Genomic DNA, 23,527 nt, shown 5'->3' on the forward strand with positions numbered 1-23,527 from the left:
AAGGTTGGTTGGATTCAGTGATGGAGATGGGATAAAGTATTTTCCTGAGGAATGTACTTTCAAACTAAAGAACTTGAATAACCTAAGAAAAAGACAGAAAGACTTGAAGTATAAGACAGCAATGGCCAGCATTCCTAAATTAGTATGAGAAAGTTAACAATTGTAAACATGAGTCTCAGCTGCATGGGTTGAAAGAAGCCCCTGAGAGTCTCAAATTCCACGCTATCCAGTTGAGAGACAGAGTTCAGGCCAACACCCTTACTGCCCCACATCCTCCATTTTATTTCCTTAAATCACTTCCAAAAAGATAGATTAGATAGACCACAAGAAGTAGTATTTCCTATATATCTTAAGTTTCACCACACTAGCGACAGACACTGGAGGTGCATCTGGAAATTGGGTAGTGCTAGCTATAAGTCAGTAGGAGGGGGGCTGGCAAATAATTCACATGCAGACCCAGTAGATGCAATAAGTGCTGTGAAACAAGTGGCTGGTAGCGGTGCATTACACACATGACGAAAGACTGACTCCACCACAACACACACTTCCCCTTTAGACTCGCTGTCACTCAGCAACTTATTGGACTGGTGCTAGACTTCATCCAGTTAGGGAGTAGAGGCTGACTTTACACCTGCACAGTGTAAGGGGGCACTGCACATCAAGAAACAAGAGAAGTTTAAAGAAACCTTTGGAATGGCTGGCATACCGCCTCATCTGATGCCATTGATAGTATCCCCAGGATGCCCGTTCCCTTTGAGAGAGTATCCATGCCCAGGATTGGGAGGAAGGGTTCCCATGTATGTCCCTTGGTCCCTTGTGGACACTGTCAACATTAAGAGACACTTTCCCAACATCTGTGACAATTCCATGAAGTTCCATGAGGAGCTTCAGGCTGTGTTTGAGTGCTATAAACGTAATTGGGCAGATGTGAATCAACTATTGCGAGTTGCGGTACCTAGTTAGATAGAGCAATTAACCAAAAAGGGTAGAACTTAAGTCTCATCAAAATTGAGCTGCAGTGAGTTGGTGTTCATCCATTCAGCAAGTAACATCATGCTGGATGAAAAATGCATCTTTGTTGAATTGGAAGCCAAAGCAGAGTTTTGTTGTGTGTCGAGACGCTAGAATGTTTAGATATGTACAAGAGAAGCTGTGGCGCAGCATTTTGAATGATCTGTAAACCGTGTACTAGGATGAATGATTGTTTACACTGATCTAGCAAGAGGGGTGGGACGGGTATATATTCTTATAGTATAGACAGACAGTATTCTCTGTAAAGCCATGTTTTCATTTCTTTTCTGAACTAAAAGGAGAATCAGAGCTGTTCTGAAGTTTACGAGAATGTTGTTCCTTGCATAGATGTAAAAAGTATGCCTTGCATTTTTTCTTTTTTCACTTCTTTTTTCCAGTTTAGCAATTTCATGACCCTCTGATGTGGCACCCTCCACAACAGGTGGTTACGTCTCAACCAGGGAGGCACGGATGCCATTTCTAGTGGCCAAGTACTTAACTCAGCTGGTCTTAAAGATGACGCAGGCTTGGAGTGGGAGCAAGTAGAGTTCTTTGTATGTTGTTGTTGAACTACAGAAGGAATTTGATGAGACAGAATTCAGCATATTCTACGTTTCTTGGGGGGGGGCTATGAGGTGTTAAGGAAGCTGAGTGTTGCCTCTATCCAATGCAAGAAGACTAGTGCTTGGTGTGATATCTTGAACTCAGATTCCGAGAGGAAAGGTTTAGCAGTTTCGAAGGAGAGCTGTTACGGAGACTGACTTTTCTGGTGAACTTTTCTTTGAAAAAGTATAATGGTTGAGTCTTAATGGTTTTGTGTTGCCAACTGTAGAGTAAAACCATTCAGTTTGGACAGCAAAGCATGAATATATAATTGTTTGATCCTGTGAGAGAGCAGGTTCCATTTAAGGTAGGCATTTGGCATCCAATTATGGTTTTGAATGGCTTGATGACATGAGACATGAAGCTTTTCAAGTAGAGCTGGGTGTCGGTGTATAGGTGGATCCTGAAGTTGGTGGTGAGTAATGTTTCTAGGTGTTTCATGGAGAGGTTGAAGATGATAGGGGTGCTGATGAAGCCCTAGGATACTGTGCAGAAGCAAAAGAATTTCTGGAATCATCTGGACAAAAAGGTTAGCTTCCCGGGTGAAGAGTAATTGTTGGTGTTGCAATTGTCAATTGATTGTGGATGGGTGTGACAGGTACATATTTTCATGCCTGAGGGTAGAGCGAATTTTCTCTGAGAGGCGCCGGAATTACAAAAAATCAGAGGGCGTGAGTTCTCACATTTCTTGTGGTATTCATAAATTTAAGCTGGTGTGAGCAGGAACACCTGCCTTCTCTTGTTGAGAGCCCTTGTGGAAGTTCTAGAAGGAGTGTTTTGTTTTTCTCTTTTTATTTGAACTTGGTTTGTTGTGGTGGGATGAAATGGATGGACCGGAGTTGTTTAGGTGGATGGAGAAGAGGAGGTTAAGATGATCATTGAAAAGTTTGAATGGGTTGCTGTCATTTTCTTATTGCTTGAGTCACCTGGGAGATAGAAATTTCTGAGGCAGTGGTTTCCAACCATTTTAGAAGCAGGATCCACTTTTCATAACAACAAACATTTGCAACCGTCCTACTTTTAAATGGCATGAGGCTTACCGATTTTTGTAATGTAACTAAAGCATGTGCTAGCACAATGCCATTTACAGTTAGCACATTTTCAATTGAAATGGCCACTAAATTTGCACATAGTTTTCCTGCTAAAACTATCTAGCACACAAATGATAATGTGTGGAAATCGGGTTTCTGTGAATATTTATCATTTGTGCATCACCAAGTAAGTATTTTGATTTGTTTTGATCCTATAAGAATCTCTGTTTCCAGCACACTTTAGAATTTCAAAAAAGTGCTTCGTTTGAGCTTTCCTAACCACTGAATGCATGCAGCTCATTTACAGGTATTTACATTTTGTTGTGTATTGCAAAAAATAACATCCTACATCATCACATGGTTCACTTTAAAAATTCATCTCACATTGCATTCCGAGAAAGAAAAGTAAACACCAATCCCTATGTTAAAAGAATAAATCAGTTTGACATTTGACTTCTGTCTTTAAATCACTGGCAAATGTGACAAGTTAAACACAGAATTTAAAGGCATCTTTATTTATTGCTCTGACTTTCACGACCCAGCAAAAATCAGCTCCTGAATCGCAGTTTGGGAAACACTGCTTTGAGGAATTTGAGATGGGTGCGCTGAATTGAGACAGACATCATAAGGTCTGAGTGTTCTTCTACAACTACTTGATGGTCTCAGGAGATCTGTCTGGGATGCTGACTGAAAGGACATGAATTTTACTGGTTCATTAAGTGTGCAGGGACAGGTGGACTTGTGGATGATGGCAATTCTGGATCCTATCTCATTCATGTGGGCAGCACACTGGATGCTGTACCATGACAGGATTAGGGCATCTAAGATATTATGGGCCAGATGTGGGAGCCTTAATACCGGTCGGAAACGGCTGATTTCGGCCGTTTCCGACCGGTATTTGGCTTTTGAGATGTAGGGGGCATCTGATTTACAGAATCGGTAAATTTACCAATTTGGTAAATATACAGAATCGGTAAAATACCGAATCGGTAAATTTACCGATTCTGTAAATCAATATGTAGGTGGCACTTCACAGAGTGCCACAGGCCATTTAGGAGTTGGTATTTACCACCCAATCCTATTGGGTGGTAAAATACCGAATTCAGGTGTGCATACACATCTGTGCCATGTGACACACAGACATGCCCTTAGGGCTTGTATGTGTGCCACATGTCACACAAGCCTGTACTTGGGGTGCTAGAGGGTGTCAAAGTGACACCCCTGCACCCTTGCAGGATTTGGTATTTACCGATTCGGTAAATACCAAATCGGTATTTCCCATTGATTCCTATGGGCTTCAAGGCCCATAGGAATCAATGGGCAATACCGATTCGGTATTTACCGAATCGGTAAATACTGAATCTTACTGATTCGGTAATTGTGTTTTAAAAATTACCTACATCTGCCTCCTTCTAATTCACCGATTCATAAATACTGAATCGGTAAAATTCGGTATTTATGAATCGGTAAATTAGATTTACCTACATCTAGCCTTATGTGCATTAGCCATTTTTCCAAAATGAAGTGCAGTCAAGCTATGTTGCGTGATGTATGCGATGTGAGAGGCAGGGAGCACTTTAGAGATGTGCATTGATCAGCACAAGGAGGAGGCTGTGTTGTTTTTGTGAGGCATGTGAGCTTGTGAGATGGATTTAGATGAGGTTCTGGGTGTTGCCCAGGGGACTTTGGTCTGTGTGTTCTGGGTCTTACCACATTCACTTGGTGTGAGCTGTCGGGGGCATGTTGCATTGATGGCTGTGCGGTCTAGGTCTAATAGTGAGGATGGTGTGTGGCTTGATAGGTGCATAGGGTGGGCCTGATGCCTTTCCGGTTTACAGTCCGAACAGTCCTAAACAGACACTGCCATTGTCTGTTTCCGCCATTAGCCGAAAATGCCAAGGTGGTGAGACGGCCTGTGAGGGCCGAATATAGGCATGAGGGCCTTATTAGTATTTGGCTGAGAGCATACACTTTATGCAGGTCACATCAGGTCAGCAGCTTTGTTTGACGAGGCAGCATTATGTGCTGTTTCAATATTCACAAACATCCACTGAAGACACTCTGGTAAAATATACTGACATCAAACACTGAGATAGGTAAATGCACCGACCAAAAGAAAGTTTTGTGGCTTGGCTATGGTGCATTGTGAACCTGGATTAACCTGCTCTGTTTTCTATCAATTGAAGAGAAATGTAGCTTACTTATCTTTCCACGTAGAAGTGAGACTGTTGTGATGCTGTCAGACTCCAGTGAAGGCTGTTCCCTGGCACCTGTAACTGCAGAGAAAAGGACCATTAGACAGATGCTATGCGTCTGCTCTATCACCCTGTCCACCTCTCCCACACACAAGTGTTGTGTAGTTCCTACTAATCCGTAGGATCTGTGCATTTGTTTGGACAACATAAACTAGGGGCTTGGTGCCAAGACTGATTATGGACAGCCCCGCAGGATATGATGGCCTACAGATCAGCTAGCTCACAGTGCCACCGTAAGCCCCCATAACCTTGCAGGGTGCCCAATGCTTTCTGGCAACCACTGAACATGAAAATCCTGACCCCTCAGGTATTGTGGAAACAGTACAGACCCTTTCGCTCTGGCACTTGTGCTCTCTTTTTCTCAGAGAAATATACAAAGAATACTCAGTGGAACGTTTTCAATACGTTTTATTGAACCAATGTTATTTTTGTATAAAATACGTGTGCTGCAATGATTAATGGACAGAAGAAGATAAACGTGATTACAAGCACCAAAAGCGTAAATAGTAGATATAGTTCTACCATAGTACAAAAACAGTGTATATACGCAGGCATATAAAACAAGGAAGTAATCAAGTGTCCTCCTACAATGTGAACTCTACTCTCAATGTGCGTAGAGTGTGTGTGTAGGTGTAAAGCCAAGAATCCCACCAAGGGACGATCCAACAACATTACCTGATGGCAGTGGCAGCTGGTGGATTTTGAAAGTGGTGGGCGGGAATTGTTGTATCCTTATGCAAAAAGCAGGCGAGCTAAGCGAGCGAGCCAAAACTGCAAATCCCCCCGCAAGAAAATTTTGAAAAAAATTGATGCAAATGGTGGGTTTTACACCGCATATTTACTGCAAATTGTTGAAAAAAGGGGGATCCAAATATAGCATTTTGAAGCACAAGTGTGAAGAAAGCATTAGAATCAAATCAAAAATGTGCCCAATCCTCAAATTCGTCTGCTTGCAAAATGACCACCAAGCCAAGCACATAAAACCAACCGAAACGGGCCCTCTAAGTGTTTCCCACCTGTAACACATCTTTGAACCACCTATGTTGTCATTGTATATAATAATGAAAATGCTGCAGTTTGTTCTTATTTATCTTACGCATCTTACGACCCTTGACAAAGCCTATAGTACTGGCTGGTTGTAGGTGTAATGTCACTCGTATTATATATCTGGAGGCAATGACAGAAGAAGCACAATACCAGTGGGTATTTCTCGCACAGAAAACTATAACTAGTGAAGCTCAGCTTTACAGCTTCTTAAGCTTCACACTAGTTATAGTTTTCTGCGAGAAATTGCGAGGTTGTATAGGAAGAAATGTTTGGCAATTCTCAAATCTATAAAATAAATCACTAGACACCATGTAGCACAAGACAGAGCATAGTAACTAGCAAAGCATATGAACCAATGGCGACTGGTGACATTCGAAAGTGGTGAGGCGTAAACATTCGGGATGATTGACCTGTGGGGAGCGAGCATAGCGAGCGAGCCCGACAATCCCAAAGGGGGCTTTGAGAATTTTATTAAAAAAGAGTGGACAAATAGTGCATTTTCAAGCAAATTTGAGAAAGCAAGAATGTGAATACTGCAATTGTGAAAGTGTAGTTATGACATCAATAAAGAGATTTCATATAAGGATGTAGGTAGCTGCTTATTCAGTATAAGTAAAGAACTTCATAACTGACTGAAATAGCAATGCTGAGTTCAAAACCATTGGCTTAAGCAAAGGCAACATTTACTATTAGATCATTGATTATTGCAAGTGCACAGTTACCTTACCTAGACTATTCTAGAATGTTACGCTGACAGTGAGTAATGACTGTACTAAATATCCACGTCAGTACAAAACAATTCAAGCCTCAAGAGTGCGAATGAGCAAATAACAAAATGAACACGCAAGCTGTGTTTTGGTCAAAACAAAACAGCCCCCACTGACCATATTACCACGAAAAAAGAAAACAATTGGTGCTATCTCATGAAATCGGTTACTAAGACCTGTGAAGTGGTTTATGACCAGACAAATGGCTTGAATGATATTGCTTGCATTCCAAAGTGCGCCTGCTTGTAGGCTGCAAGCCATTTGTCAGGCCATAAAGATGCTGACATCAAAAAAACAAGGTTTAAGAGGACGCGCTGTGAGCCGTAACTAATAAACTATCCAGTATTGTGATCACCTATCTCTCCTATGGTGGGCTTTTACACAACGGGACCTTAGACGCCACTCACCCCCACTATTAACCCTGTCCACCATCTCTATTTCCTGGTCTTTTCACCTCAGCTCACAGTTCTCCAATACAACAATTGCTCTGAGTCCGATATTACACCTCTAAGACACGATTCCAATAGCTAGCGTCAGGATCTACTCGCTACCCAGGACTAGCATCACTACAAATGGCAAGCACGCATAGTTAATACCTAGTCCAGTAACTCGAGCAGGCCCAAGGACAAATATCGGTACTCAGTACCCAAGAATGGTACATCAGACGAGTTGCTTGGATTCAACCATATGCAGTTCAAAAGGCGCCAAAAAATGGAAATGTTCAGCCTCACAGCACTTTATAACACTGCACAATAAATAACACCAACAAACATGACAACCGGATGTCTGCACTTACTTCTCTTCCAGCAGCTGCTTTTTGCATTCTGATCGTCATACTAGGGTGACCAACTGGCATTGGTGCAAATTCAGGACGGTGAGTGTAAAAATTCAGGACAAAGGGTCAAAATTCAGGACACAAATTCAGGACAGGAGGTCAAAATTCAGGACAAAACTTCAGGACAATTGCATAAGTTTTACAGACACATCAGAGGTCGCGCAATGGTATATAAGTAAGCCCAGCCATATCTAGACATATTCAGCCATTTGCAAACCTATCCATCATGTATCCTTCCATCTTACATTTCTCTCATCCATCCCTTCATCCATCCTTTCACTCATCCATCCATTATCCATCCATCCACCCTTTCACCCTATCCATCTGTACACTCATCCATCCACTCTTCTATCCATCCATCCATTCACTCATCCATCCAGCGATTTACCCTTTCACCCATCCAGCCATCCTTTCACCTACTCATCCATCCACCCAGTCACTGATCCTTCCACCCATCCACCCTTTCAGTCATCCATCAACCTCCCTTTCTCTCTCCATCGACTCTTTCACTTACCAATCCTTCCTTCCATCCATCCATCCATCCATCCACCCACCCTCCATCCATCCACCCACCCACCCTCCTTCCATCCATCCATCCTCCCATCCATCCATCTATCTACTCATCCGCTCATGAATCCATCCATTGACCCTATCACTAATCCATCCTTTCTCTCATCCATTTATCCTTTCACTCCTTCACTGGTCTATTAATCATTTTGTCCATCTACCTTCCCTTTCACTCACTCATCCATCCTTACATCCACCCTTTCACTCATCCGTCCATCCATTCGCCCTTGCACTTATCAATTCATCAATCAATCCATCATTTCACTCATCCATCCACCCACTCACTCATCATCCACCTTTTCGCTCATCCATCCTTTCACTCATCCATCCACCCTTTTACCCCCCCAGCTACCCTTTCACCCATACATCCAGCTATTTCCGTTTTCTCTCTTCCATCCTTCCACTCACTCATCAATCCATCCATCCCCTCCCATTACCCATCTATTCAATCTTTCATTCATCCATTCCCCCTTTCACTAATTCATCCAGCCATTCCTTCACTTACTCACTCGCCCACCTTTTCATATTAATTTTGAGCTGAGCCTTTTTGAGAAGAGGCCCATCAAGAACTTCACCCTCGCTGCAGGAGCCATTCCAGGACTGGGACAGAAGCCACTCAGGGCAAAGACAGGATCCACTACAGGAGGGGACAGGAGCCATCACAGGCGGGGGGGGGCGACAGGAGTCACTACATGGGGGGACAAGAGCCATCACTGGAAGGGGAACAGGATCCACCGGGGTGGACACAGGGGTGGGTATGCAGTATTCTAGTATCATCTTGGTCTCTTCCAGGGTGGGGGAGGGCTCCTCACCCCCTCCTGGACAAGACAATGAGAAGACAGGCTCTGTTTCCAAAATGTTAGTTTTGCCCCCCTCCCCCCACACTGATGTACAGTACTGAAAGGAGATACTCCAAGAGAACTGATTTAACTGATTGTCCTCCATACTTTGTTAATCAGTGTGGGTGCGATTGTGCCATTTCTCTATTTTATTACAATATAGACTGCATGTTTGAAGAATCGAGGTTTGTTTACAATTTAGTGACAGTAATTAGGCTCTGTGAAGTGAACCACGTGCTGCCTCAGTGTAATCAGGGCCGGTTCTAGGATGTTTGGAACCCTGGGCAGAAAGGGAATGTCTCACACAAGTGCTTCCTTGTTCAATGAACGCAGTGCATGAGCTTGGTCAGCTTGGCTTTAAAGTTCAATCACATGCAGCTTCATAGCCTGGTAAGAGGAGGCAGTAGCTACATGGAGTGTAGATATTAACACACTTTGAATGACCCTTCTAAATCATGGAACACTTTGACTGGATATGCAGCATGCTGAGTCTACTGAACAAGTGGCTTTTCCAACCCATGCTATTGACTACTTCTGTTTTATCTACATCTGCACAATAAAAATGATTGCAGTAAAATGCTTAATTAGTTAAACTGTAGAGTTTATTGAAATTGAATGAAGCATGCCCTGACACATGGCGATTGGGAAGAATGAGCAGGCAAGAGAAGAGTACAAGCCTGGGCAGAGAGGGGTCCAGTAAATGAACAAACAAGCAGCAAAAAGGCTAGCGCACCATGATGTACTGAGAAGATGGGAACAATTAATTTCAGAGCTTTTGCCTCCATGCAAGTGCCATAACCTTCTTTTTAATGAAAGCAGTTATATACTATCTCTAGTGGCCCTGTTGCTTGGCTACTCTTCCTCATGACTTGCTTCTTCCTGGGGACATACGCCACGGGGCAAGGTTAAAATGATTGGCTATCTCGATCTGTGTTCCATTTAATGCCCCCCTCCTATCCCCTCCCCCTCCACCAAACTTCAAATCTTCTGTCCTTGTGGCTCCTGGGAGGCGGGTTCAAAAGAGGAGACCAGGGTGCAGTTTCTGGAAATCCCTCTTACAATGGGGCTCAGTAGGGGGTGCTCATTCCTGCCAGCATGGCTGCTTAGATAATTGTTGCTGTAATTCGTTGATCATCAGAAATCTTGAATATATGAGGAAAACATGCTAGAAATTTGCTGCACAATAAATAACATGGCAACATAACGTAAATTGTAAACTGGTTGTTTGACTTTCAGGTCTGCAGAGTTAAAATCTTCCAGGTCAGATCTCAAACAGGCGAGCATGCTGACCGGTCAGGCTTGGGGCTCCGAGGAAGGGCACAAACATGGACTTAAGACATTCTTGAAAAGCACTGCGCTTGGAAAGCAAATTTCGTCCAAAGTGCTTCACATTGTTCCACACCCACATCACCTTATGTTTAAAATGCTCCTGGAGGATGTGTAAAGGAAGCACAGGCTTTAATATTAAATCACAATGTTACAGAAGAGCAAGTCAGTGACCATTGGGAGGGAGATATTTGGTAATAGTACAAGTATGGTCACCTGGTAAAAATAACATTGGCAAAACCAGTATGTCTGGCTTACAAGAGTGCCTCTTCATTGATTGTGGAATTTAGTTACTGTGTCACTCATCATACATATATGGACCTGTGCATTAATTCATCCACTTTTTGACTCATTCTATAATTGAGTCATCCATCTACATTACTCGAGCCGCACTCGCACACCATCAACGAAGGGCCACATTAATTTACAAGCCAGACCTTCTTACTTTGCCAACACATATTGACAGATAATGTTTGTAACGGCACAAATCTAGCTATAAAAGCAGCTGAGTGCTGTACAAAATAGTATTTACTAAGTACATCATTATTTCATGAGGAATCTCTTGTCGCAGTCATATTAAAGCAAACTCGACTGCAGCCATCTGGACCACACTAGCACAACTTTGTAAACAGTGATGGTTTTAATTTCTTGCACAGTTTATTCACCAAAATTTAACCATTGCAGTGTTGATTGCACTGTCACTTAATCATTAAAAGCCAGAAGTAACATTGCCTTAGCAGAATCTCTACAGAGCATGTTTTGTAAAATGTACTGCTTAAAAACTTGGGGCCACTTCCATTGCATTCCTGACGCACCATGCGGACAGCTTTAAATTGCACGCTCGGTCTAACCAGCAGTGTAATCTACTCAAGTGGGGTAAGAATGATATATTCCAAGAAATGGTTGTATACAAGACGCATTCAGTGCTGTTTGCATCTGAATAGAGCCCCTGCTCCTGAAGCTGCCGCCCCTCCCTCTGTCACCTTCAGCACCTCTTAACAGCTCATCGAGGGCTGGAGGTGTGAGGGTTGCCATCCCGCTGTGCCTCTCCAATGCTGATGGGTGTCTGAGCTTTGGAACAGCATAGAGACTGTGACACCGGACCTCAGCAGCATCGCAGTGAAGAAGGGAGGTGGGGGCCAGCTGTGCCTGCTGTGCGACCAGTTAAAATTACGGACAAATGCCGTCCGTTAAACAATCCTTCACGGACAACGGACAGACGGCCGAAATTACGGACTGTCCGTGAAATTTACGGACGGTTGGTCACCCTACCGGTCATACTCTTCCCAGATAATTGCTCTGGGCCTCCACAGCAGACTCCGCCCATCACCCTTCTCCTCGGATGCGAAACGGAGATTTCACAAATTTTGAGAGGCTGAGTTTTCCGAATAAGAGCTGGAGGAGCCTGGCCGAGCCTCGGGAGCTGAAACTTCGTTGTCTGGCGCTGTGGCACGCACGGGACTCATGAATAGCGCCTCATGCGTCTGGTGGAAATTATTCTTTCATAAAAGAAAATTGACCTTTCATTGACAAATAAGGGTTGTGCAGGCAGCTCCAAATTATTACCCCAAACTGTTCCACCATGTTTCATGCATCCCAGAAACATGGTTTCACAACAGTGAATTTGTGTTTAAATTCTACTTAAAGCCTACGTACTGCACATTTCTGAAATTCACCTTTCTCACCTTCAGCAGTCCTGTTTCTGTTAAAACTCATTTTGCTTTTGGGAATTGGCCTCACCAGGTGTGGTTTCTTGCACAGAGGTTGTAAAACCTCTCAGCGTGGACTCTCGCGCCTAGCTAAGTAACAGCAGTTTTAATTTTGAAATTGAATGTTTTTGTTCAGGCTGACAGCCCTCAGCGTGGCCGCGAAGAGCTCTCTAGGTGCCTGAAGGTCGACTCTCATGTTCTTGTAGTGGAGGGGACACGGTCCGATGAAAAGATCGCTTCGCTTGTGAAAATGCAGATATGCCTACAAATGGCCAGACTCGCATTGCCTCCTTTACAGCCAAATAATCCAACAAAACTAACGTCAGGCAGTCAGACATAGATGCCAAGGTTCCAGATTGCTATGTGTGACAATTTCATAATTTCAATGAAATTATGAGTGACATTCAGCGACCATGAGTGACACTTTCTCATGAGCAAAATCAAGCAATGTACATGAGGGAAACTTGTAAATATCAGAAATGACATCTTTTGCTGCTGAACTGGAGTTGGCTGCCGCTTTTCTGAGGAAATAAACTCGTTATACAGCCGAAGCTGCAAGAATAACGCTCCTGTTTCCTTCGTAGCGCTATTTGGCAGTGCTTGTGTTTAACTGCTCGTGTTTCCCGCTTCGCGGGAAACACTCGTCACTGTGGGCTTGTTGGCTGACAGGGAGGCCAGGAAACATCATCGCCCACAAGCCATCTGGGTTTGGAGCACCTCCCCGCCACGCCCCCCTCACCTGGCTCAAATTGTGCTGCAGTACCGCTGGAGAGCAGAGATCTTTTGCTGCTGAACTGGAGTTGGCTGCCGCTTTTCTGAGGAAATAAACTCTTGTTATACAGCCGAAGCTGCAAGAATAACGCTCCTGTTTCCTTCGTAGCGCTATTTGGCAGTGCTTGTGTTTAACTGCTCGTGTTTCCCGCTTCGCGGGAAACACTCGTCACTGTTGGCTGACAGGGAGGCCAGGAAACATCATCGCCCACAAGCCATCTGGGCTTGGAGCACCTCCCCGCCACGCCCCCCTCACCTGGCTCAAATTGCGCTGCAGTACCGCGCATCGCGGGACGCGCGCAGGCGGCGCCGGGCAAAGCCCGGGCAAAGGGCGGACCCTCTGAGCCCTCAGAGACCAAAGTAGGCCGGGCTGGGCCCATTCCCTTTCATTTTTTAATATTCTAATGATAATTCCTGTGGCACTTTTCATTGTTAACACATGTAATGTGTGACCCTAGATAGTATTTATTTTCTGCTGCCTATACACGTGTGTCACGAAGCCGAGCTCCCTGACCTAGATGAGCTTCCTGATTCGGACGGACGGGGTGTACTTGCTAACGTTTCTTCCTTTCCACCCCGTCCGCAGGATCCTTTGGACATTTCCTGGGTTTCCCTGGCTCTGCCTCAGGGACGTACATCTCTGTATCCAGCTTCTATGACGCTGGGGGCATGTTCTACAACGGTCGGCCAATCAGGTGAGAGGACGTCATCTGACACTACCCAATCAGAAGAGCTGGGGGCGTTTAAGGAAGCCCCGTCTTGGACTGTCGGCGCGGAATCTTCGGAACGCCAGCCGAAGCACGAGGAGGACGCCACGGAAGAAGACGGAGGAACTATCGTGGAACTGCTGCTGGGACCCCTGGAGCTGAGAGACGACAAGCCAGGAGGCCAACGATACCACGAGCCGCCCCGCCACACTTCCAAGGGAGAAGTGTGGCTCCACAAGGTACGAGGGCCTTTTCAAGGGTTGTTTAAATCACGGGGTGGGACGGGGTAGCCTGAGGGTGGTCACTATCGTCGTACCTTGCCGGCCATCTACACTCCAAGACTGCTACAGTTGGTGGTAGCACCCTGGTGATCCCTCACTACCCTACCCTCCTCTCACCTGTTGTATATACCGACCCCAGCCCCTAACGTGGCTGCTTTTCTTTTCCTTTTCCCGAGTGCATCTCCGGACCTGTGGCCACCTCCAGCTGACTCAAGACTGGAACCGAAGACTTCGGAAGTTCCCCCAACGGAGAGACTCCACGTTTATTGTTTGTACCCTCCAGGACACTGTGATCTAAATCCTTTTTGAATCTACCTCGGTGTTTTCAAACCGAATAAAGTGGTTAAAGATAGACACACACTCGTGGCGACTCTCATTGTCCCGACCCCGTTCCCCACAACGTGGTTTTGAATTTTGTGGTGCATTACATTGCTCTAGCCTTGTGTTTTATATTTTAAGTGTTTTGTATTTATATTCTCTGCTTATTTTCCCTCTTTTCATTGTGTAGTGAGAATATAAATATGACTGCCAAAAAGTTGCGATTGGGGAGAATACTGATGGGAAGAGCGTGTAGTAAGACTAAATCTAATCCTTTAAGAAATAAGAACGCACAGCTACCCCTTGTTAAGGGACAATGTCAAATATTTGACTTATGGGAAAAACCCTTAAACATACTGGTGCCAAATGGGGTTGCTTCTCCTATTAAAACTGAAAGTGGAGACGTCTGTGTGGCAAATACACCAGGTGAAATTGTTCCCCTGTCAGTGGGTGGTGATCATCCCGACTCTAACTCTATTGATATACATCCTCTTACAGAGAATATTCCTAACCCAACCTCTCCCCTAGGTGTTACTTCTTTATTAGTAGTGAGTCCGCTTCAACCTATCCCTATGGCTGCGACGGGGCACATTTTGATTTCTAATTCTGTAGGGGGTGTTTTGGCGGCTCCTGACGAAAACCCTTCATTTCCCGATATTGACATGGAGCTCTGTAAGAGGTACCTTCCTGACATCCCTTCTGAATCTGTGGGTTCCTCTAAAACGCCACTAGCTGCAGGTCCCTCTGGGTTGTTGTTATATAGTAGCACGCCCTCTATGAGGTCTTCTGACATGTATTCTCTGTCCAATCTCTCTAAGAGTCCCGAGTTGGAGCTATCCGGCATTGATCTAATTAAATCTGATCGGCAGGATAGACCAATTTCTGAGTCAATGCTTGCCCTTGAACACTTGTCCTCCATTCTGTCATTACTCTGTAAATTTGTCGGTAGTTCGGATTGCATACTGGAGTCAGTTACACAGATTTTGACGGCCCTTGTGAATAAAAATGTGGAGAAGGTTTGTAGTTTGGCTCCGCAAGTAGGCCCTATTACGCTCTCCTCTCCTAAGGTCCCTCTAGTTGTAGCGAAATCGCCTAAATCCCAACCTTACGTTGGAAATATATTATCAGTGGCTGCTGATGTTAATGTTTTATCCGGGGCAAATGCAGACTTGTCCCCCATTCCATTACCATCAGCCTACAACAATGCCATTGATAATGATTTAAAAATTGAAGAGCTTGAGGCAATTGAGGGTTTGAATGGTATTAATACAAATAAAGAACTTTTTCCAATCTTCCTACCCGAGGAAAATGTTAAAATGGAGGAAAACAAAAAAGGAAAGTCTAAAATTATCAGAGGGAAAAAGAGGAAACCTGTCCGTAGACACAAGCAAAAAAGACAGAGAAGAGTTGTCTTTGGCTGTTTGGAGAACTCTCCCTCAAAAGATTTTGAAAATACTTCTCCCGTAAAGTTGCCTGCTGACTTGGTTGGTCCTACAGTTCTGGGACAAAATAGTTCAGTAAAGGAAGTTTTTTCTTTGGAGGGTGTGAACCCTGTCTCTGAGGGAGGGGTATCTGCACCTGGAAGTTGTGTTGGAGTACCTGGTAGGGCTTTGATTCCAGCACCTGTGGAAGATAGGATGATAGCTATACCCCCTATACTAACCCCTCTTAATCCAGAGGCCCTACCCTTCTTGGTTGATGACGGAGAGTTAAAAAACTCGAATGTAATCCCTAATAAAGAAGGGGTCGATACTCTCATATTGGATTTTTTCCCCCTATTTGATTCTGGTCTAATATTAAATAGATCTATGTTACTCAAATGTTTTGGGGAGCTCGAGGGATTAAAATTATTACATTCTAATGATATTGATTTGGTTACGATCTTGAAAGGTGAGGATGGGATGTATATTAGAACAGAATTCTATTCCAAACTAATTGTAAACCTTATCCTCCATCAGGCTGAGAACTTCCAATGTAGGGGGATTGATGTTATGCCATTTGTATTAAATAGGAAAGAGGATTATTTAGTCAAAAATTCCTTCCCGTTCTCATCTGGATCAAGTGGGTTTGCCCAGGGCTTTGAGGATTTAAAGATAAGTTTAACTAAAAGTATCCGCCAAGTGACACATAGAATTCCTATCTCTGTGGTCACTAATAGGACTACGGGTGAGGAAAACTGCCAATGGAATTGGTTGCCCGGTGTCCTGGCCAGTCAATCCACTTGTCACCCCAAATTATTTTCACATCTTTAGCAGTGGACTGAAAATAATCTCATGGAACGCTGCTGGTTTAAAAAATGACCCGGAGAAACTACAGTATCTTTCCTCATTGAAGGCCCCTGTAATTTGTTTACAAGAAACGTGGTGTGTAGATAAAATGCCTGTAGTAAAGGGTATACACCTGTTACAACGCAACTTTTACAACTACCTACTATTACAACGCAACTTTTACAACGCATACCATTACAACTCATTGCGCTGGGGGGCGCTCTAGGATAGGGAATAAGTTTAATTTACTATCCAACACCTTCCCTAGTGTCCACGGGGACTGGAGTTGGAATAGTAAATTATACTTACCACTATCCAGCACCTCTAAGCGCTATGCGTTGTAATGGTATGCGTTGTAATGGTCGCGTTGTAATGGTAGGTAGTTGTAATGGTATGCGTTGTAACGTGGTACATCCGTAGTAAAGGATTACTTCTGCTTAGAGGGGGAGCCTCACCATCAAAGAGAGGTCATGCTAAAGGGGGTATTGCTTGCTTACTCTCAAATCAAATAAGGTGGAACTTTTCACACCACCTGGATTCAAGTAAGCTATTTCAAGCAGTAACATTGTTTAGTGCGGACAATGTTGAGAACTTGAAACCTTTAGTAATTATTAACTCCTATATCCCCCCGGAAGCTTGTTTCGATATCGTTCTAAAACAGGTTTTTGTCTATATAAAGAAAATTATGGACAAAATCCCCGTTCCCCATGTAATACTAGTGGGAGATTTCAACTGTCATGTCTCAAACTTAAGTTTGGAACTTTTCCGAAACAAGTTGAAAGAGGAATCTCTCATATTCCCCGGGCCGTTTTTCCGGATAAGATCAAAACAAATAAGAGAGGGAAACTGTTTTTAACTGAACTCTTTGAGATGGAGGGGATTATAGTAAACGGAAGATTTTCTTCCGATTTTCCAGCTAATTGTACGCATAGATCCATTCATGGTGGGTCTATTTTAGATTACGTGATTATAGATATGAATAGTTTTTATATTCTAAATGACCTATCAATTTTGCAGACTACACTGAGTGATCATAATGTGTTATCTGTATCAGTGTTAATAAATCGCCCATCACTGATCCCTGGACTCTTAACGGTGATTTTGTTAATTTTGCCAACAAGACTGGACTATGCTTTTGGAACTCCACGCCTATTATGGGCCTAGAACCTATAATAGAGAATAAACTAAATGCCTTACAAAATGAGGATAGCTCGTCTCTACCCCTCTTTGAAGATTTTTTGAAGGCGGTAACGTCTGTTGCTAGAAAACCCTCTCGACAAAAAAGGAGGAAAATAATTCCTAGTTCTATTTTGTGTCTCAATAGGGAAATAAATAAACTAGTTAGGGAGCAATATCTATGCAGATCCCTTGATAGAAACAATAAAATAACCCTTCTGAGAAGAAGGAGGCATAGGGTTAAAATGAAAATAAAAAAGGACAAAGAGGACACAATATGGGTTAGCTTGCGTGAGGCCGCAGTGTGCGGGCAAGCATGGTTGTTCTGGTCCTTAATTAGTGAGGGCTGCGGAACAAGGTCTTCTCCTTCTCCAATTCCCATTGCTGAAGCCATTTGGATTAATTTTATTTCTAACCTTTATGCGAGTAATGGCTGTATAAATGCCTCTTGGGACTGTAAAGAAGATAGCTCCCTCGTAGATCCTCCCTCTGAGAGGGTTATCGAACGGGGTATAATAGAATTACGCTCCTCTGGTGCAATGGGCCCAGATGAGCTCCCTGTTTTGGTTCTAAAGCAGGATCCCAGCTCTTGGAGCAAGATCTTATTTCCGATATTTAGGTATTGCTTCATGAGCAAAACAGTCCTGCCGTCTTGGAAGGGTAGCATTTTGGTGCCGCTGTACAAGAAGGGCGATAGGAATGTTCCTCAAAACTATCGCCTAATCGCCCTTCTTGACGCAATTGGAAAGGTCTTTTCTAAATGCCTGCTGTACTCAATAAATGAGTGGGTAGCTAACCGTAACATATTGCCCCTTGAACAGACAGGTTTCCGTAAGAGTCATGGTACTCTTGATAATCTCACGGCGTTACAGATAATCACAGACAAATACGTGAGGGTCCGCGGCGGTAAAGTGTACGCAGCGTTCATTGATTTCTCCACGGCGTTCGATAAGTTAGATCGACCGCTGTTATGGAGGAAGCTGTCTGCGCTGGGTATGCCCTTTATTTTGTTGGAGCTGGTGCGCACACTTCACACAGATACTTGTTGAAAGGTCCTTTTGGGGGGAGAAAGAGGGCTTTCTAGGGTCATTTACTCTGTTAATGGTCTTAAGCAGGGTTTTTTGTTAGCCCCTATTCTTTTTTCTTTATATATCTCGAATCTCCCTATGACACTGGCTGCCTGCGAAGGAATAGCTCCTACGCTGGGAGGTGTCGCGATTTCTAGTTTACTTTACGCGATGATATTTTATTGCTGGATCTAACGCCTAAAGGCTTAAACAACCGCCTGCGCGCCCTCCATCTATTTGCTGAAACTCACTTTCTCAAAATAAATATTTCTAAAAGCAAAATAATGTGTATTGCTGGCAATAAAAAACCTAAATTTGTGAAATTTGGATGGACAGTTGGGGGACTCAAGTTAGAAGTTGTAAATAGTTATGTATTCTTGGGGAAAGTAATAACTAATAAATCCAGTGAGAAACCCCATATTGATAATAACATGCGGAAGGCAGTAGCCCAAGGCAAAAGTTTACAAGCCCTTTATTCAGCCACGGGGAGGCGCCATTTCTCCTTCCTATTAGAGGTATTTCGTGCTAAGATCCCGTCCACTTTACTTTATGGACTCGAAATAGTGGATTTGGGGCAATGGGGTTTTTTGCAGTTGGCAGAGGGGAAGATTTTCCGGAATCTAACCACTACTAATAATTCATGTACAGCTGCCGCCTTCAGATAGGAGTTTGGAGCTCGTAGTAGTTGGGTCCAGGGCCTGGCGGGGTTGGTGCGTTGGGTTGCCTGTTTGGCTATGGGGGAAGTGGGGACATTAAGATGCCTAATGAAAGACGAACTACTGGGGTCCTTTAACGAATTCTCCCTTCTTGTAAAAAATTTCAGAAGGGCAGTGACGCTTCTGAAATTAGATGAGACCTCCCTTTTTTCACTTTCCCAGGGCCAATTAAAATTAGTTTTGAAACGGGCCTCATGGGCACTTAGTTTCCGATTAGATAGGGAGTATATTGAATCTAGGAAGGGAGTCACTCCATTTATCCTATCTTGTGTCATCAAATATAGGCAACCCTACATATCTTGGAACCTATCCCACGGTGTCCGGCGATTCTGGTTTCTGCTAAGACAGGATCTCTTGCCTTTAAATACACTTCTGGCCAAGTGGTATGGTACTTCCGCAGCTTGTAACTTTTGCAACTTCCCTAAACAAGATTTGACACATGTTATATTTATATGTCCCTCCCTGTTCCCTTTCCGTCGCAAATGGTTACGCCACATTTGCTTGAAATTGAGTATTTTTACTGCTAATGCTTTTGTACATGCTCTATATAACCCTCCTAAGGAGATGTTCTGTTTTAATGTTTTTAACTTTTTAAAATGTTTTTTAGATATTTATTGAGGGGCTTTTTTCTTGCATTGTATGTATTATCGATTCTTGTAACCCGTATTGGCCTTTTGTACAGAAATTGAGACTTTGTAATGTGCTTCTTTCTTTTTTTCTTGTAAAAATGTTCTTGGTATTGTTGCATTTATTGCTTTTTTGTGGATCTCCTCGGAGTTCCGAATCAAATAAAATAAACTTTACTTTAAAATGACACCCATTTGAGCAAAAATGAAACTCTAAGAAGATCTTAAAACTGCTGTAATCACCAGAAATGGAAGGGTATCGTGGGATCCCGGAGATCCAGCTACCGCTTACTGGGGAGGCCAGTCACAGTGTAACTGTGTACAGTACATGAGGCTTGGGGTTTGCAAGTCACAGTGTACAAAGGAGGCCCAGAGATTAGCGATGGCTTGGGGTTTACATAGGAGAGCAGTGTGCACAGAGAAGGAATGTAGGTCACATTTAAAAGGGTTATACAGAATTTCTATAGACTCAATATTGGAGAAGAGCACTCTTTGTATCCGATCCAGAAACATACATACTCCTTGCTGAGGCCCATCTGAGGGAGGGGAATATAAAATAACATATCCTGTAATGAGGTTTTATTGAGCACACATAGGCTTCTGGAAGGTGTCAAAGTTCTGCACAGGGACAGGCATCAACGTGACAGGCAGCCATTACCATTCTCACTCCTTGCTAGTCTCTAGCAAATTTCAAAGTTACTTGGGTATTTTATGTGGATGCACTGACATGCTTTCTTCATATAAAATCACCATGTAAAATAAGCACCATTTATGTTTTCTGTCAGACAGGTGCCTCGGAAAGGCCAGTAGGGCTGGTGACACCAGTCACATGTCAAGGAAGTTTTAGTCCTGGAAGTCTTAATATTTTGGTGAATATGTACTGGTTTCATAGACTTCTAGTGGTATGTATGATTCAACCCTGTTATTTTGGTACTACTGCTGGCCAGAATCATTTACTGTGTTTGGTTTACTGACCAATTTGCTAAAATAATGGACAAATGTTTCTCAAAAAGAAAGTTTGGGTCATTTCTTGAGATGAATCCGTATCTCTGTGAGCTGAATAATTAGAGAACAGCTCCCCTTTTCGCCTTCTCTAGAGACATCTTGTGGCTCAGAGTGCATGAACACACCTTGTGTTCAATGAAGCTGCAGCCCCTCGAGCTGAGAACCTTCAACACAAACCTATGTGCATGTCGTTTCTGCAGGAAGACATGGAATGTAACCGACAATGCCATTGGAGGTGGAGTAGGACACAATACCAGAGGTCTGTGGCGAGGAAGCTCAGGGACGGTACGTGGACTCTCCAGCAAAAAAAGAGAAATAAAGATCCCATTTCCTTAATGCAAGAAGCGCCTGGAGGCGATCAATATGCTCTGTAAATAACATATAGCATAAGATATGTAAATAACATACAGCATACGATATCAGATATACATGTTTAAGTATCTTTTGTTTTAGAGCCACATCTTCAAACCCTTTTGAATTTAAGGAATCGATTTTTAGCTGTAAGGTGTAATGGAAACGATACCTAATGGTACCTACACCATTCATGGAAAAGATATTTGCATCAGAACATGAATATTGCATACAAGAAGGGGCTTGAGCGGCGCCATCTTCAGCCATTGCTTAATTGGTCTCATTCAGAAGATTGATCAGCCCACAGGACAGGATATACAGAACAGGGCAATGGGCCAGTCCCTTTTAGCCACTCGCATTAGTGCCAGTGTCAGTCACACTTTGTGCCAGCCCACAGAATAGCCATTGGGTGCTTGCAGTGTCAGGCATAGTGAATGCCACCATGTAGACTGTGTTAATAGAAGCTCTACAGTCCATCTCTGGCCTGAACACTTGCTCTCTATTGAGCTGATTCTTTAGGTCAGCGCTTGAAACGTGGCTAGAAAGACCTACTGAAGAGTGCCTGCAGTCACAGGCAGACAGGGGGCGCAGCACAAACTCAGAAAACTGGTTGCTGGGTGCTGGGCCCAGCAAACAGCTGGCTGCTCTATAGGCCTGGGCTGCACTGATGGTTATGTTCCACAATACCATGGAGGCACCATTTAGCATGGGTGGCAGTGGAACTGCAGACTCTGGCCGCGTCAAAGAATACCCAATGTGGTCTTCTTTGCTTGTTTTGCAGTTGCCATGATTCTAAGTGTAGTCAAGCCAATGAACTACCCTTCCCAAGTTGGTGGACTGTCCAGAGAACTCTATTAGAGGTTCCAATCCAAGATGAAGCATGACATTTCGATTTGAAAAAAAAAATATATATATATAAAGGAGACAATCGCAAGAGGAAGAGGAGCATAGCACAACTTTTTCCATATGGTTGGCTGTTTTCATCGACAATTGTTCTCTATTTTAATTCTTGACACTGGATTCTATTTGCTTTCCTTTTGTGAATTCTTTGGCCTGGTTCCTTCTTCTTTCAAATTTAAGTGGAAGATGTAATATCTTGTGTCCCTTCCCTGTCTTGTCCGCTACCCGCTCCCGTCCTACCTGATGTGTCCTGTGCGCGTGGCTCCCGGCGCGCGATGTAGAACGTTGAGAGAGGCTTGCGCTGAAGCCATTATCTCAACGTATTCCGTATCTGTTACTGAATAAACCTGGCTGTTCATACTATCTCTCCTGTCGTCGCATCATTACACTTAATCTGGCGATGAGGATGGGATCAGGACCCACCATATGAAACAAGGCTGATCACCAGAGACTTCGGACGACGTCTCCAAGCTCTTCCACTGAGAGTATGTTGGGAGAACTTCCTCTTTGCGATGCCCATTACCCCTCAGCCTCTCACCATTTGCTGTCACTCATCCCTGTCACCCCCGCAACGAAACGTGAGTGAAAGTGAAGTGACTTTTTCACAGCAAAATTAACTATACCATAAACGCAGGGCCGGCGCTAGGCATGGGCAGCGTGGGCGGCTGTACAGGGCCTCGCACTCAGCCCACCAGCATGGGGCCACGCACTGGTGATGTGTCCTGTTGTTTCCCTGGCGATCTATCACAAAGAAAAGTGTCGTCTGCAATTAAGGTCCATTGGAGGGGGCCCCCTCCCTGGGCCTCTCATGGATGGTGTCAGGAGGCATAGGGGAGGGAGACAGAGACGCTCCCTCAATTGCAAGGAGACCATTCACAGACACTGAGGGGGGCCCATTGTGCAGCATTTTGGCACCCCCACAGTTTTAACTTTTAGACCACAATCAATTCTCACACCTATGAAGGTATGAGAAATGTGTGTGGAGTAAAAGTTAAAACTGTAGGGGCGCCCACGGTGTCTGTGAATGGCCACTTACGTAAATTAGAGGGGGCCTCCCATGTTCCCTTTTAGCCCAGGGCCTCGCAAATCCTAGAACCGGCCCTGCATAAACGGACACTGGAGGGAGCCAGACGCCTTCTAAACCTTTAATTCATGAAATTTAAGGCATACTCCTTTCAATTGATGCACAGACAAAATATCGACTCCAAAATATCGACTGGACATAATATCGACTTTTAAATATAGACTGGACAAAATATCGACTGGACATAATATCGACTACAAAAATATCGTTTTTAAGGTAAGTGAAGTAATATCGACTGTATAAAATATAGATAGCAAAAATATCGAAT

At 43.8% G+C, this 23,527-nt stretch overlaps 1 protein-coding gene across 1 annotated transcript in view; it reads right to left on the reverse strand.

Moving 5' to 3' along the window:
• Nucleotides 1-23,527, reverse strand: part of SSC4D (scavenger receptor cysteine rich family member with 4 domains) — a 336,081-nt gene that overhangs the window by 25,423 nt on the left and 287,131 nt on the right. The window contains exon 7 of the mRNA XM_086958514.1: nt 4,847-4,921. Coding sequence (XP_086814640.1) covers nt 4,847-4,921 — 75 coding nt within the window. The remainder of the gene's footprint in view (nt 1-4,846; nt 4,922-23,527) is intronic.

Source organism: Lissotriton vulgaris, chromosome 2_1 (assembly GCF_964263255.1).
Source record: "Lissotriton vulgaris chromosome 2_1, aLisVul1.2, whole genome shotgun sequence".
In the NCBI taxonomy this organism is placed as follows: Eukaryota; Metazoa; Chordata; class Amphibia; order Caudata; family Salamandridae; genus Lissotriton; species Lissotriton vulgaris.